The sequence below is a fragment of the Limulus polyphemus genome, unplaced genomic scaffold (assembly GCF_000517525.1).
Source record: "Limulus polyphemus unplaced genomic scaffold, Limulus_polyphemus-2.1.2 Scaffold3906, whole genome shotgun sequence".
NCBI lineage: Eukaryota > Metazoa > Arthropoda > Merostomata > Xiphosura > Limulidae > Limulus > Limulus polyphemus.
This window is the reverse complement of record NW_013669516.1, coordinates 82,760-99,814: the sequence shown is the minus strand read 5'-3', so window position 1 is coordinate 99,814 and position 17,055 is coordinate 82,760. Positions and strand designations below refer to the sequence as shown.

General features: G+C 31.5%; 1 protein-coding gene across 2 annotated transcripts; it reads right to left on the bottom strand.

The window, feature by feature from the left end:
- Positions 1–5,862: 5,862 nt before the first annotated feature.
- Positions 5,863–14,840, bottom strand: LOC106470252 (ADP-ribosylation factor 6-like). 2 transcript variants are annotated; one of them, XM_013930795.2, is made up of 5 exons: positions 14,498–14,840; positions 14,030–14,132; positions 9,347–9,450; positions 6,874–7,072; positions 5,863–6,320 (listed from the first exon to the last, which is right to left on the bottom strand). In XM_013930795.2, exons 2-5 carry the CDS (start codon positions 14,109–14,111, stop codon positions 6,178–6,180), a joined length of 528 nt encoding a protein of 175 aa, XP_013786249.1. In that variant the 5' UTR covers positions 14,112–14,132; positions 14,498–14,840; the 3' UTR covers positions 5,863–6,177. The 2 variants fall into 2 exon arrangements, with proteins under 2 accessions (XP_013786249.1, XP_013786250.1); XM_013930796.2 differs by having other exon boundaries at positions 14,544–14,835.
- Positions 14,841–17,055: the final 2,215 nt, after the last annotated feature.

Here is a 17,055-nt window from a genome sequence, read left to right as displayed (position 1 = left end):
GGAGGGGCAGTGTTGCGTCAGCGAGGTCACGTGACTAGTATCACGCCACTCCTTATCTCGAGCCTTCGTGAATTATCGGGAGATTACTAGATTGGGGGTAGGCTGGTATATATAAGATGGTCACAACGTGACGGAACAGTGTAATGAGTAATTGAACTGCAGTCAGAGAGTATTGTCGAAGTTGAGCACGTGAGAAGTTCGTTGAGAATTATAGTGTTTGTTACAGAGCGACTGTTGAAATTAAGTGTATCGTAAAGTTGTATTCAGAAAGAATAAACCAGCTGTATTTAAGAAAGGACTTGTGTCGCTAAAGTTTCGTCGGAACGAAGTTACTGAAAATTAACTTTTGAACGGAGAAGTAACAATATGTAGGCCTTTGATGTTTTACTTAAACAATATAGAATGTTCTTTAAGAAACATTTTTTTTTTGCTACATAGAATCATTTAAGTGCACTAAATGTATTTTGTGTTAAATGAGAAATAAATTAAAAGCAAATTGTTACAATTGTTAGTAGTGAGGTTACCTCAACAATTACTTTTAAAACAACACGTCTCATATAAACTACAATCCAGTGTACACAAATGTTTAGGTATTTAGTAGCAGGAGTAAAACACTATCCACACATGACACAAAAACATGTCTAATTTAGGACTTCCTCACACACACTACATGTGACACACCCACACAGAGTATGGTATTAATCAGCTGAGTTAAACAAGAATATATTGTGCGAGTGAAGAATGCTTTACTTGTCATAACTTTTACTTATAGCTGCAAATTACTAAAGTATAGGGTTTAGATAAATGCTCCACTCACACTGTAGAAACAGTTCGGTAACAGTATGTGGCTAACAAAGGTAATTAATAAAGTGCTGGGTTTAGATAAATGCTCCACTCACACTGTAGAAACAGTTCGGTAACAGTACTTTATTAATTACCTTTGTTAGCCACATGCTGGGTTTAGATAAATGCTTCACTCACACTGTAGAAACAGTTTGGTAACAGCATGTGGCTAACATAAGATGTACAAACAAAAACCACATCTTTGGCAAATTAAGACATGTTTATTTTCAGAGTTTTAAGAAACAATGCTTGAAAGTTAATAATGAAAAAATAGATTGATAACATTCAAAAATTATCATTATAAGTTTAATTTGTTACTAATTTGTGTAAGCTGATATTTATTAAAAACTCAACAAATGCCCTAAAACATCAATTGCTCAAACATAAACAATCCAGTATAAATATCCTTCCTCCCCCCAAAAAAATTAATAAAATTATTTGTATATATAACTATCAATGCAATTCGAATTTTCAAAACTTAAAAAACTGAAAAGTATGTGTAAGTATATGCTGTTAAATACAGCTGTATGGTCCAATTTTCTTCATTTATCCATTGTGGACTATTTCTATAAGTTCACACACATAATTTATTTAATTTTTTCAGTTTGAATTTTTAATTCAAATATTTTATTTCTGTCAAGATACAAACACCAGGAACTACACTGAAATTTAATTTGTTTTCAACTCAAAGTTCTCACAAAATTGACATTAATAATACTCTTTTATAATTTAATCTAATTAAACAAATTTTTCTATGGATTTGTGGTTTACAAGCAACTCCTCAGTAGTATGTTCCAAAAAAACAACACGTAAAATTTCCTAATCCACTATTTTGACAGTGCTTATATAGAAATAGCCAAACAATATGTTTGAAGACTTGTTTATTGAAAAGCACATCAGTAGATATACTAACAAGAAGTCAAAGCTCAAACATGCAAGTGATGTGAAATTGCAGACACTGTCTTTTCAATGCACAGTAAATGTGTAGATGAATAACTTTCAAGGTTTCAGATTTATAAAAGGAAGCTCTCAGTTATAACTCTGTTACCATATTTCAGGTTAGTATAGGGAAGCTATTCAAAGCAAACTTTGTTACACAGGATGCAACGAGGTACATCTTTTGAACCATAAAGTAATCATTTCTTGTTTTTCAAATTAAAATAATCTGCTGTAAAGGTCTCATAATATAAGCATTTTCTACTTTGTGGATACACAATCACCATTTTTTTTTTTTTACACATCCAAACAAAAACAATATTTCGAAATATTATATTGCACATTCTTCCATAACATTCCCACACCTGCCACAAATTGTATCCTGTGGTAAATACTATTTGGTATTACAAAAATTAATCACAACTAAGACTTGTCATTTAAATATATGCACTTATGGACAAGGTGACTCTGAATTAATTTCATGCATTCCATTGTATATAACTCCCAAAATGCAACACATATGCAAGCAGAATTATGTATGAACACACACATGGGATCATAGTGTGTGTCACATACAGTCAGGCCTGCTGATAGGGTGGGAGGCAAAGGGTGCAACTGCCCAGGCGAATGAAACCTGGTTATGCCATAAAGCCTGCAAAGCATCTTTAGACTATATATTCATTTAATCATCAAAAGCTTAGTTTTAGCTTCTCTTTGCATATAGATGCTTCATACATTAAGAATGATTGAATTAATAATTTGAGTAATAATAATAATATATATATATATATATATATGTTACTTTGTAGATTTAATAGATATTTGTTGTTACTTTATTAATGTTTTGACACCTATACTGTGAGCTAAAAAGAGCTACTGCTATGATTTCGCCTTGTTTATGATATCATTGCTTTCCTAATTTAGGATTTTCTTTTTAATAAGTTTTTAAAATGTTTAAAAAGAAAAAGAATGGTGGCCCGGAGAGAATGTTTGCCCCGGGTCCCATGCTGGCTCACGACGCTCCTGCTTACAGTGTGTGACATTAACTTTGATATTATTTCCTCTGTATGTAAGCTGAGAGATGCTTCAACTTGACTACAAATAGTTTCTCTTCAAGACTGCAGAGCACTAGTGAATATTTTCTGTAGTAACTAATGTATTACAGGGGAGGTTTTATGTGCTTTTTCTCACGACAGAGGTGATCGTCTAGGCCTATGTAGCTAAAGGGCTTTGTTTTAGTTCATTCAGAAACTTAGGAGACAGGACCTATGGTTTATGCACAATGAATAGGACACACACATACACCCGTGGAAGTTGTTGCAGAATTTCAACAAGGCAATCATCCTCAAGAAGAATGTAGCACCTATCATGTTGCAAAGTACACTGAATAATACCAGCAAGCTGTGCGGAAGATGGTGTGTAAGATATTAAACTTCTTACATACAAGACAGAAAGACTGTACAAACTGCCTTCTACCAAACCAAAGAAGCAGTTGAACTTTACCTTGACATTCACTGCACATGTTCAAGGTGGATGGCAATTGACAACATTTTGTAGACTGGTGAAATCCACTTCACCTCCATGGCTAAGTATACTCCAAAATTGCATTATCTAGGGTGAGACCAATCCACAATCCCTTATTGAAAGGCACTAGATAACTTAAAGGTGACTATGTATAGAGTTGGACAATTAGTAGTATTTGATTAGTAAAGTGTTTCTCAAACAGTGGTACACACAGACAAAGAAAAACAAAAAAACAATGCTGCCAGCCAGTTGCCTTCTCTCTAATCAGCAGTTCCAAATTAGTGACAATACCTTTGGCATAAAAAAAAAAAATGGGACAACTTTGGTAGCAATGCAAATTAAACCAGATACCTTTGAATCACAAGCTGGAAACACCAAAGTTGAACAAACTTGAAGTATAAACACAACAAAGAACAACTTACGAGACTAAAATTAGGCAGTGCACAGATAGCCCATTATGTAGTTTTGTACTTAACAAGAAACAAACATAACAGTAATATTTTGAATACTTGAATAGTTGTAATAATTGGAAATCCTAATTTTGATTAAATGATTATTTTTGTGACAATCGGCATAATTGGAATTCCAATTAATCTATTGTTGGAATAATTGAGAACAGTAATAATCAAACGCATTAATTTTGATTAATAGATTAGTTTATATAACACCAATTGATATAATTGCTGCTCATAAGTAATCAATTATATTGATTAAATCACCCATTTTTATGTGGGTTGGGTTTTACAAGCAGTGTCATCAATGGGATTTATTTTTTTGTAACCCTCTGTTTCTAAGAGGGTCAAATAGTAGGATATGGTGTTCATGCAAGATGGCCCACCATCACATGTTACTGTGAAGAACCAGTTATGCAAAATGTTCAGTGAATGAATCATCACTAATGGTTTCTTACAAGCTTGTTCACCACATCTCATACCTGCAGATATCTGGTTATAGTATGACTGTCTTCAGACAACTGTTGCTCTTGAATTACAGCATTCATAGCCATATTTTTGCCACCCACAAAAATCAGTTGTACGCAACTGTGTTACCTTATCAAGAAGCTGTTATTGAGAATAGTAATTAATGCTGCGAACACTTCCTGTAACGAGTTAATCCATTTTAGCAGTGTTCAAGAATGTTTGTTTCAATAAATTGGTCTTGGTAACTCCATTTTTTTTCTGCCTTCTATTACAGTTTGATTTCAGAACTTACTTAAAAGATTGACATGGTTGTTTTAGCATGACATCACAATTTTTCATTATTGATTCCATGCAGAATTTTAGTAATTAATTCCATTGCTTCTTTATGGTTTTTCACTCCATTTAACTTACTTCAATATGACATCCCTGGTCATTATTAATGATTTTCCAATTTTCTTCTCTATTTGACAAATCTGCAACTCAATAAAACCTCATAAACCTGCTGTTAATCTTCAAGTGGAAAAAAACACAATGGATAAATGTGATATTTTTGTTTAATCATCAACACCTTAAGATTTCATTTGTTTTCCTTGGAATTCATCTGAATTCCAAGTAGACTGGCTGTCATTCCCTGCTAGACGCTACAGCATCACCAGTACTTTTCTGTGTAATGTTGGTTTTTCCATCACAACACAGGATATTAAGGTCAAGTTACTATCTGATAATCACAGTATATATTTCATAACGTGTTACCAAACTGGAGCCATCACAAATTTTGTAACAGTAGAGAAATTCTCATTAGCACACTGAACATATATTATAAGGTGGTTGTTCCTTCAAAACTTTAAATTCAAGGTTGAAAAATTCTATGCCAAAATGTCTAAGATGCCTTCAAAAATTCTACTTTTTACTCTGTGCCAATTCATTATTTTCTAACAATGAAGTTACCCTAAATCCAAATCAAACAAATCCCAGTTCATATCTTAAACCCAAAACCCAAACCTTGTATCTAAACTACACCTATGGCTTCCACATCTGATCATCAAATCCAGGTAAGTGTTAAAAGCAGAGCAATTTCAATTAACCTTTCTACTGAATCCAACAAATGCTAAATTCACAGATCTTTCTTTCCGGCTAGAAATTCCTTCTAATGAATTCCACCCGACATGCCCGTAACTTCTGGATCAATTTACCAAAGACATTTATTCATTTCAAAAAGAGGTATAATTTTTTATCTGTCTACCAAAAGTTAACGCACTTTCTTGTGAACTACCTTGATTACTACTCCTTAGGCTTTCTTCAGCTCTAACTTTCCTACCATGTTAAAATTCTTCCATAGCTTCTATCATGTATATATATATATATATAAATATTTAGAACCCAGATTGCTCACAAAGCATCAATTAATTTTTTCTTTATGCGCTATCTTCTTCATTCATTATTATATCCTTGAAGCAGGAAGGGTCAAAGACACGCAATGACCCTTCCAGTTCATCTATTACTACATGCATTCCCTATGACCACACATATATGCACAATTAATTATACTAAAATATGTGTTACAGTTTGAGAGTTATAAGCAATGAAATGCACAAAGTAACTTTATAGTTACACGGTGTTAAAACCAAAAATAACATCATTTCATATCAAATAATCAACGTTTATTAAAAAGAAATTAAATACAGCTGTTTTACACTGAAGTCCACTGGTCTTTATGTCTCTGTACTTATTGAATGTGATTAAATTACATACAAAGTTCCTTTAACCATCACTCTCTCACTTTAAAAGCATCACTACTAACTGCATATGTACATCACCTTATTTTAGGTGACCTCTTACAATGTAAGTAGCAACTGAGCAAAGCCCAGATGTTAATGTCTCTAGTTCTTCTCCTTGCACATGCAGAATAAAATGGAAAATTAAAAATTAGTTAAAGTTCAATAGACTAAACTTTTCAGGATTTATGATTTGATGTAAGCCAAGTTAATCCTTCATATAGTCCATCGCCCGTTGTGGCACAAGATGGCTGCACGTACCAGTTACGGTCTCGAATGCGAGTGAGACCTAATTTTTCTTGGATTTCGTGAGGTTTCATTGCTGAAAGAACATTACAAAAATGTTAACCAAAACTTTGAAACAAAGAATATTTTTAGTTTAAAATTAACTATTTCTTAATCAAAATAGCCTTATGCTGCCAAGATATGTTTATGGCCCTGGCCTTGAGAACCCAAAAGATGCACATTAAAGTTAGTGAATATGATCTTAGCTGTTATGAAGTTATCTTGGATGTAGAGTAAACAACATATGGAAGGCATAAAATATATTACTTACACACCAATTAGTACAAGTGTGAAAAACAAACACTGCCACAAACAAATTACATATTGAAAAATACAAATCTCCTTAACCAAAATCTTATACATTTACATCTTAAATAGGCTTTCAAATAGATAAACTACAAAAACATGACATCATTGCATTAACAAATATAGAGAAGACATAACTAATTTGATTTGAATTAATACTTACCAATCCAGTCTCATTCCTGTGGATTATGTGCTCAAAAATATTTGGAACAAATAATCTGTTAAATATTTATCACAAACAATGAAAGTTACTGAGAATGTATTACTGTAAATTCTGAACTTACCTTCTGGCAGGTCTTGTTTGTTAGCAAATACTAGTATGATAGCATCCCTCATTTCTCTATCATTTATAATCTTGTGTAGTTCTTGGCGAGCTTCCTCTATCCTATCTCGGTCAGCACAATCCACAACAAAGATGAGGCCTTGAGTTCCAGTAAAATAATGCCTCCATAGTGGTCGGATTTTATCTTGTCCTCCAACATCCTAGAAAGTGAATATTTAATAATACAAAAGATTCATATTATATTTGTGCAGTTAGTTTATTTAAGCTAATTCATACTCGAAGGTAGGATTACAGGTAGAGTTGGGTGATTATCTTGATTTAATCAATACCAATGAGCATCAATGACATCAATTAGTTTCATCTTAAATAACATTTGTTCACATTACACTGAAATCATTTAATGTCATGAAAATTATCAACTTACTGACGCTGGTGTTTCTGATTTAGGTTATTTCAACAATCCAAGTAACTGAAATATTGTCATTATGATTTCTCATTATCAGTTTGGATTAATGTACAGACATTTGCCTCAACTGATCAGTGTTATGAACAACAAAAATAATCAACTAATCAAAATTAGTATTTCTGATCATTCCAAGTCTTATGTGAGAATAACCCATTAGTTGAATGTATTAGATTCCCGAGCCCAATGGTTAATAGATTAACAAATTCCACTAATCACTCGGCTTTAGTTGCAGTTAGATTATTTTAGTTAATTCAGATTTAAGAGTTGGGTCTTTTCTAAAAGAATTTGGCAAGAATTGCATGTTGAAGTAATCAGGTAAGAATAAAATGTGCATATTTGTTTCAATGCTCTACATTTTCTGATGCAAAACCTTCAACCCTCATATACAGATTCAATGAAATACTGCTTACACTTTGTCTCATACAGTACAAAAACTACATGTAATCTCAAGATATAGAAAACTCTTATGCATTTCTTTTAATGAAGAGATGCAAAATACATTCTATAAAGCTACAAAGACATTAAATGTGTGGATGTATTCAAGTAAAGATGTTTGAATGACTTTGACATGCAACTCCTATATCTATAACTGTTGATATGTACAGACTATTTTAGGAAAATGGTAAACTCACACAATCACAAAACTGGACATCAGTGCCATAAACTGATCAGTCAAATTTTAGCAGTCATAGAAACATTTTGGTTGAATATTTTGAAATTGAAAAGGAACACTACACAAGTTAAAATAAAACAAATATGAGTGAAAAGAAAATTTTAATGTGGTTAATCCTCATCAGTCACCTGGGGTCCAACCAGATCCCAGCACAAAATTACCATTATAGTAAGCTCTGGAGTGAAATTCCAAAAACCAATTGCATTACAAGTTTTATTAAGGTTAGCATGCAATGTGAACAACATAAAAATATATGTATTGTAGAGAAACTATGTTGACAATTCAAGAAATTACAAAATTACATTGTTATTCAGTATACAGATAAGTGGTATTAAACCATTCCTTATACAAACATTGTACCAAAAAATGTCGAAGTTTTACTATACTCCTATATTCAAGTCATTAACACCAATACAATTACCATAATACTACAAAATTCAACTAAAAGAAAACTGAAAACTATGGATTGAAAATTCAATAAGCAAGTTATTTACAAAAGTTATCAAACAAGGTTTCTATAAAATAGGGCATTATAAGTAGTCCACAATGCTTACCACAATGATGTTATAATCAAACACATGAGATCATACTGTACTACTTTGATGAATTATCTTCCACAACAGCCTATATAGTGAAATAAACGTTTAGAAATTTGTTTCGTATGCTATACAGTGAACTGCATGCATACTGATGGTCAATGATAGTATGGGGTCTGTGTGGATCTCAGATAAATATGGATTATAGTGATGTACTCCATCTGCCTGTTTCAAAAACAATAGTGTCATATTGATCCAGGGTTTCGGCTTGACAATTACACGAATAGATATAAATTTGTAATGATTATGTAAAAAGATATACAACCAAGAAAGTTGTTGGGGTCCATTGAACCCCATGTGTGCTGATGAGGATTAAAACATTTTGGTCAAACACTTTTAACTATTTTTTGTATTCTCTAGAAAAAAAAAGCAGTTTTCCTTCATTTGTTAGAAGAAAAAAACTACCAAAAGTTTAGAAATTACATTTGTTTATGTAATATGTTTCAGTGCTCAAGCTAGAGCTTAGTTTATAAAATATGACAACAAGAAAGAATTTCTTCTCAAAAGTAAAGAAACATTAGATAAATAGAATGTAAAACAAAGCATAATTTTTATTTACTGTTTAGTTATTATAATTTTCACTGTTGTAACTATGATATATTGATAAAGGTTTTTGTTTCATATTAATGCTTTATTTTTCTTATTTTTTTTTTTGTTTAACACGTTTATGTATAATTCTTTTATGACTTAAGACAAAAAATTACTATGATTACAATAATAAGCATATAAAAAAACTTACCCAGACATTGAACCTAACATTTTTATACGTTACAGTTTCTACATTGAAGCCTACAGTAGGTATTGTTGTAACAGACTGCCCTAGCTTTAGTTTGTATAAAACAGCTGTTACAATAGTTATGGAAAACCTTGAATGTCATTAATTAGTTTAAACAATTATATCAGAGATAAGTAAAGAAAAAACACAAATAAGGACAGAAATTTCATTAAGTACTAAAATAACATAGAAAATAAGTTTAAATATTAAAGGGGTGGGCCCAAGCCTGTTGAAAGTGATTGAACAACTAAGAGATGTTTCATCCCACCTATTATGTAGCACCTGAAGCTTACCCATGGAACAATTACTGAACCCAATTGGATGTATGAATTACAAGGGAGCATCTCATGATATTTCCCATGATGCTTCAAATGAAGAAAAATTTGCTCAACCTTGCATGCCCTCTTAAACACTAAGATTATAACAATACAATTAAAATGAAACTAATTCTACAAGCCACCAACAAGCTGAATATGTTTTGATGTAAAGTAACATCTCAGAGCTGCCATACACACTTCACTCTTTGTGATTCAGTATATCAGATAGCTCTGAAACAAAAAGGATTTCTTTTATATTCTGTACAAGGCTGTTTCATGAAACTTATTATTATGCCTGTGTCCATCAAAAGTAACCAAAGCAATAAAAACCTATTGAGTGTAGTCTCTTAGATCTATATACATATGACAAAAACTTAAATGAACTTAAACTAATAGCATTCACATCATCATTTGGTAAACTATTCTAAAAGTTTAAAATTAAAATGGAAGTATTTAAGCCAAAAAGAAAATCTGGACATTGGGTTTGAAAGTTTGAACTCATTAATGCTAAGGTCATCCAAACGTAGATTATCCAAACTTCTAAGAATCTTGAACTCCTGAATAAAGTAATCTTTAGTTTGTTTGTTTTTTATAGAAAAAAAAAACGTTTTTATGCTTCTTTATCATTCTCACAATCTTTCTCTTAAATTTTCCACTCTTCGTCTGGTAAGAAGTTTCAAACTGCACTATGGATTTTAAATGAAACCTTACCAGAGTATTATGCAAAAAATTAAAAGCTTCTAAACCTTAAATTCAAATATTTTATCAATCCAAACAGAGGTTAGTTATAAGTTTGGTTGACTGGTATTTAGCACATTAGTACCAAGACTAAATTGTAGGACAGTACAACTTTGTGAATGAACAGGGTAAAACATGGGAGAAAAATATCAGAAAAGGGAGCCAATTATATATTTGCATATGTTACATAATAGGATAAAAGCTGGATAATAAAAACTGACCAATGAATTTAATAATCATTTATGCAACGATAGAATACTGATACTAAGTCAGTATTATGTTTATGTTCATACTTTATACTAATATAATTGCTGAAATGCCTTAAGGGGAGAGCATGCAAAAAGGAAAGTACTTGCATACAGATTTATGCAGAAGGTATGTGAATAAATCATCAGCTATATGCTATTTCTTTCTAATGACATACTCTCTATATTACCAAAAATTCATTAATTTAACTTGTTTAATTTTGATACAAGAGTGTCTCAACACCTACAAACTAACTTTATAATCACTGTGCAAATACAAAATCAACAGCACTTTTCAACACAGCTAATTGCTCCAGAGAATGCTTCAAACATTTATTAATGACTATCCCTAAATCCTTATATTTTGTTATAATACCAAAAATTCCTTTCACTCAAGAAGACTTATCAAGTTTTCTATACCTCAAATGAATTTAAAGTTGTCAAAGATGGAGATCATTTATTAATTTCTAGCCCAGGTCCTTCTGGGTAAGTAAACAGTATCAATTTTTCAAAATATCTTTATGTTACCAATGAACTTGAAATACTTACTGACATGAAGCAATCCAAGATTTTCAAAAATACATTATGAAAAGAAAGGATTGGACAGTTAATTTAAGTATAAAGAATATTATTGAAACTTGGAATATTTTGCTAATTTAATGAAACTTGCTGAAAAGGGTCTTGCTCCTACAAGATGTTTGTATTCCAACCAAAAACCTCAAATTAATGGTGACAGGGATTAAACTTCTAATAAATTAAAACTCCTAGCTTACAAGAACTTGAAATTCACTACCAAAATGGAGGAAACTGAGAATTACAGATACATAGCAAATCATGTAAATAACAAGTAATAGCCCATCAGTGTTTCCATTCTCTACAATCCAGCTTTCTACAGGTAAAAGGATGGACCAAGAAAAAAGCCATGACTAAGGCTAAGAAAAGTGTCAAAATTTCTTCACTCAAAACTCTGAATTCAAATTAACTTTGATGGTTTTTCTTATGCTTAACTGCATCAATAGAGTTTAGGATAGCATTATTCCTTTAAGAGATTTTGAAGAGAAACATATTAAGAAAGAAATTAATATGACTAAGGAGTAAACAATTTTTTCTCTAGTTTTTATTACTGAAGACGAGGAAGAAATTCCAAAATTGATAAAAATTCTTAAACTTTGGGGAATAGTTACTTAAATACTATTTACATTGAAGTAGCAGTCTCAGAAAAATGTGTGTGTGATGTCTTGAGAAATAAAGCTCTTGAGCAATTTTAAATTCTTGGTGAAGCTTAGTAATGAGTAAGTAGGAGGTTGAACAAACTTATGTTTTAAAGAAGTCTCTCTGCATCGCAGAAATTACTAATGATTAAAAAATTGCCAAACTGAGCTCTAGCTATAAACAAAGTGTCAAGGGAAGACCCATGAATACTTAAATGTACCATCACATCTAAATGAATGCAGAAAATAACTTAACCATTATGTAGATTATGAAAAAGATAACAATATTTGATGAAGAAAATGCTGTACACAAATGAAAACTTAAAGTATTGTTATGTCTCCGTTTGTTAATTAACTTTCCGTAACTTCGTTTGGACGAAACTTTAGCGACACAAGTATTTACTTAATAAAACTGGTTTATTCTTTCCGAATACAACTTTACAATACACTTATTTTCAACAATCGCGCTAAAACAAAAGCTATATCAACGAACATCAACAATACTTCTGACTGCAGTTCAATTACTCACTATCTTCACACACACATTACCGCGTCACGTTGTCACCCTCTTTTATATACCCGACTACCCTATATCTAGTAAATACTAGAGCATTCGCCAAAGTACAGGATAATTCTAGAAAGTAGAGAGCGTGAGAATCACATGATCTCGATGACGCAACAGTATTTTAATAGAAATTCACAAATCTAACATCAGTATTTATAAATGAAATCCCCATTATCTTTACTGAACACCCTGAACATGTGACATCTTTTTAAATAACTTAAAAGTCAGTGTAGAATCTAACTAATTATACAACCTTTTGTGTAGCACTTTATTAAAACTTTTGAAAAGTCAAAATGCACATCTACCACAATATTCTGATAAAAAAAAAAATTATCTCTTAAAAATGTATTAAGTATGTTAAACAAAATACCTCTTGCTAAAACTGCACTGAGCATTGTTTACTGAATTCCAACTTTTAAATGTTTTCCAAATGATTCCTAACAAAATACCTCTTGCTAAAACTGCACTGAGCATTGTTTACTAAATTCCAACTTTTAAATGCTTTCCAAATGATTCCTAACAAAATACCTCATGCTAAAACTGCACTGAGCATTGTTTACTAAATTCCAACTTTTAAATGTTTTCCAAATGATTCCTAACAAAATACCTCTTGCTAAAACTGCACTGAGCATTGTTTACTAAATTGCAACTTTTAAATGCTTTCCAAATGATTCCTAAAAATCTTACTGGAATTTGGATTGTTACTCTAAAGTATCCAGAGCTTTTCTGCAACAACAATTTATCCAATAAAGATGTATTTAAAGATAAGCTTTTTCCAACTTTAAAGAAATTAATTAGATTAAATATCTTATTTCATTCAGCATAAAAACAGTAAACCATTGTTAAATGTTTCAACTTTATTTCTTGCCTTTTAAGATACTCATTAAAATCTCACTAAAAATCCAATAATATGTTTTTTTATAGCATTCATCTAAGCATAAAAATCCTTCAAATCAAATTTGATTGTTTGAACTCAAAGATTTTCTTAATCTTTTTCTTTAAGAATAGCTTTTTTAAATTTTTTCAGTAAATCTCAATATTATATTTTATTAATAAATTTCAAATTTCTTCAACATTATTTAAAGCTAAATCTGCCAAATGAATTTATATTAAAACAGGATCTAAGATATTTCTCCTTTCGAACAGACTTGTGTAGCTTTTGTATAATCACATACAAATCAAAACTTTAATAAACTATGCACATTTAGTTTACAAATGCAAGCATGTTACTTTTACTAACTTAAAATAACATCATATAAATGGAAACCTTAATTTTAAGGTACTTTACTGAGCAAGCTGAAATTGTAAATAATGTTCAATTATGAATCAACTTCTTTACTGAAATTATTCAATTATCCATCATAATATATTCAATATCTCATAATATATCCAAAAGTCAATAAACTTCCAAATGGATAAACCAACAAATTCTGTGTATTTTCAAGTTTTTTTTTTATTTTGTATAGTTTGCAAAGTAAGTAGTGCTAATTCCATGTCTTAACCTTTTAATTTAACAACAGTTAAACAGAAATGTCAGACTTAAAAAATGCACAATTATCTTAAAAGGATACTTGTTTTTCCTGCTGCATCTAAGCCAAGCATAAGAATTCTCATTTCTTTGTTTCCAAAGATTTTTGACAAAAACTTTCCCATCTTACAGTCAAAAAGATAACACTAAAATTAGCAAAAGAAAGAAAGATAAATGGCACTTTATTTATTACTTTAGTATATGTACATAATTATTTAATACCAGTTATAGATGAAAAATTTTAATGTTTTACACAACTTTTGCACATAAATCACATTGGATCCATCATAAAAACTCATGTCCAGTCACTACACTATTAATTATTCTTAATATCATGTTTATGTAGATCAAATATAACGAAATGCATTTTGTATATAAAATGAGAAATATTACTTGTATTACACAAGTTACAACTTTACATTTACATCATATAATTAAAAAAGTACAATTTAATCTAACAATTTAAATGTATAGCTTAATAAAATATTTAAATAATCAAGTCGCAACTTACAATATACACAGTGTACTACACTTGTATACATTACAGTTGGGCTTACCACTGTAGTTTATACTTAGCGTCGAAACCCAGCCCATATAATTCCGTTGAGAATGCACATATCTTGGAGAAATGTTAATTAAATGCGGGAGGGTTTAATAACACTCAAATAATAATATAACGTTAAAATCAGGACAACAGTTAAAACACTATCGTACTGATATTTATTGAGAAATATTTTATCAACTATATAAAAACAAATAAATAATAACTCGACATTATTTTAAATTACCCATACGCTCACAATTTGCCTCAAACTTTAATAAAATGTTCATGTTCTTAACATTTTGTTTCAACAAACGCAAATCTTATGTCAGAGCGCCCTCTACTGCGTTTAGAAACAGGACTGTTAATAATGAAGATGTAGACGTTTGACAAAAACACAAAACATTCTATTTACAATCTTCGAACGTTTCGGAATACACTTATTCCATCTTCAGTGAAATCTGAGAATATAATAGTGTTACAAAGATATTTATCAACTAAAACTATAGCATCATTAATCACTAGTTAACTTAGCTATTACGTAAAGTGGCCGAAGGAAGGATAAGACCAAAAAGTATTTATAGATATACTGCGGAACAGTTGAGTTTTAAGTGTGTAAACTAGAATAATTTTAGATCTAAAGATGCTTGTAAGTTGTTATGAGTAGGGCGGTCTTTAGCTATCAGTAAACCTTTTTTAATGTATAATTCAAGGTCTGAAGTTCTGTAGTAATGACAAAGAAACTTTAAATGAAATATTGTGATCCGTGGTTTCAATATACTTTTACGTATCTGCTCATTTGTTAATTTCCGGTATAAATTATTTCCGAAGAACTTCAGCGACACAAGTTTTTTTAAATTAAAAGTAGTTTATTCTATCTAGATATAACTTTGAAATACACAGAATTTTCACAGTCAATACGTTCGCAATCTCGATAACAAAAACACACTTTATGTTACCGTCACTACCGTTCGCTTGACTCAATTATCTGTCTCTATATCTATCTATCTATCTATCTATATCTGCAATGGCGCTGGTTTTTCTCGCCAGGCTTATATACTAAAAAAGAGGGCGCCTCGAACAAACTCGGGCCTCCCCGATAATTCATGATCCTTCCAGAAACTACAGCGCGCATGCTCCCAGCGTCACGCGAATTACGCTATCGTAACACTGCCCCTTCCTTAGTATTGTTCGTCCCGAACAATAGCTACTTACATTAAACCAATAGATAATTAACAGTAACTTAATTAAATGTACAGAATTTACAAACACAAAATTAAAATACAACAAAGTCTCCTAATTTTACAGGATGTATCTTCTTCCGTACTGGTCTCCGTCTCGTTGACTTCTGCTTCATGTGGGGTTCGTCTGCTCCATCAGGAAATGTCCCATTATCGGTAGGAGTCACATCAGTGGTAGTAACTTCATTAACGGCTTCACTGTTTTCCTTCTCAAAACCGGGTAGAGTTTCTTCTTCGACAGTGGCTTTTTCAGGTGACAAGTCTTTAGCAGCGTCATTTGTTCCGTTGTCCACTTTGTTCCAACTAAAATGACCTGGACCGTGATAACTCCAAAGCCTGTTGGCATGCACCACCTTTGGTTTACTTCGCCGACCACATTTTGTTCGCAAAGTCACGTCTGAGAGACGATCCACTATGTCATATGGGCCTTCCCATGGAGTAGACAACTTAGGAGGCTTCTCTTTGGTCTTCCTGGGATTATACAACCACACCTTGTCACCTGGTACAAAGCTGACTTCAGTAGATCTCTTATCATAACATAGCTTCATGGAATACGAACCAATAATGGGCGGCAGGGTTTAAATAGTGGACAGTCAGTTCTGTTGGGTACTCCTAGATGTTCACATTCTCTAGTTTTCAAGTGGTGTTTTGTTTTGCCAGTGTACGTGACCTTACAGTCACTACATGTATACTTATTTACGAGTCATGAATATAGAAATTTAGGTAGTTGATCTTTATATTGGAATAAGTTTATAATGCGGAGGCTAGGTCTATATGTTAGTCTGAGCTGAATTTGAAGGTAGAAGTTTTTTATTAAAGAGGAGAGTTGTTTTTTTTTAATTTGTAAGGATTGTGAACCCATAAAAGGAAGGAACGGTATGCAAAATGACTGGTGGTTGGAATTTGTTATTTAGGAAATTGCGTGTAATCTTCTTTAAAAACTCAATCAGATAGCCATTATTTAATGTGCGTTTGTGTAAAAGAGTAATTTGTTCGTGTAAAATGAATAATTTGAACAATGCTTTGTATTTTTTCCCTTTTAATTCCTCAACTTTGTCATTATTCAATTCAAACAATAATAGTTTCCGATTAGAGTAAACTATTTTCTTCGAGCGAAAGTAAAAATTAATCTGACGGTCACCATAGCTAGTTAAATATAATTTTCTTACGTATCTACTAAGATAAATTAAAACCCATTGATTTATCAATTGGGTATCCTCGTTGTTAAAAATATTTTCGGTTGTAAACCCAGTAATATCTCACAATATTCGGCCATCTTTGTAGAAT

What these genes read in the sequence shown, in the direction of transcription:
- LOC106470252 (XM_013930795.2), bottom strand. Translation starts at nt 14,111, where the DNA reads ATGGGAAAGTTTTTGTCAAAAATCTTTGGAAACAAAGAAATGAGAATT. An exon ending in ATGTTAGGTTCAATGTCTGG is followed by an intron (nt 7,073 to 9,346) that starts GTAAGTTTTTTT and finishes TTCACTTTCTAG; the next exon opens with GATGTTGGAGGACAAGATAA. An exon ending in CAAACAAGACCTGCCAGAAG is followed by an intron (nt 6,321 to 6,873) that starts GTAAGTTCAGAA and finishes ATGTTCTTTCAG; the next exon opens with CAATGAAACCTCACGAAATC.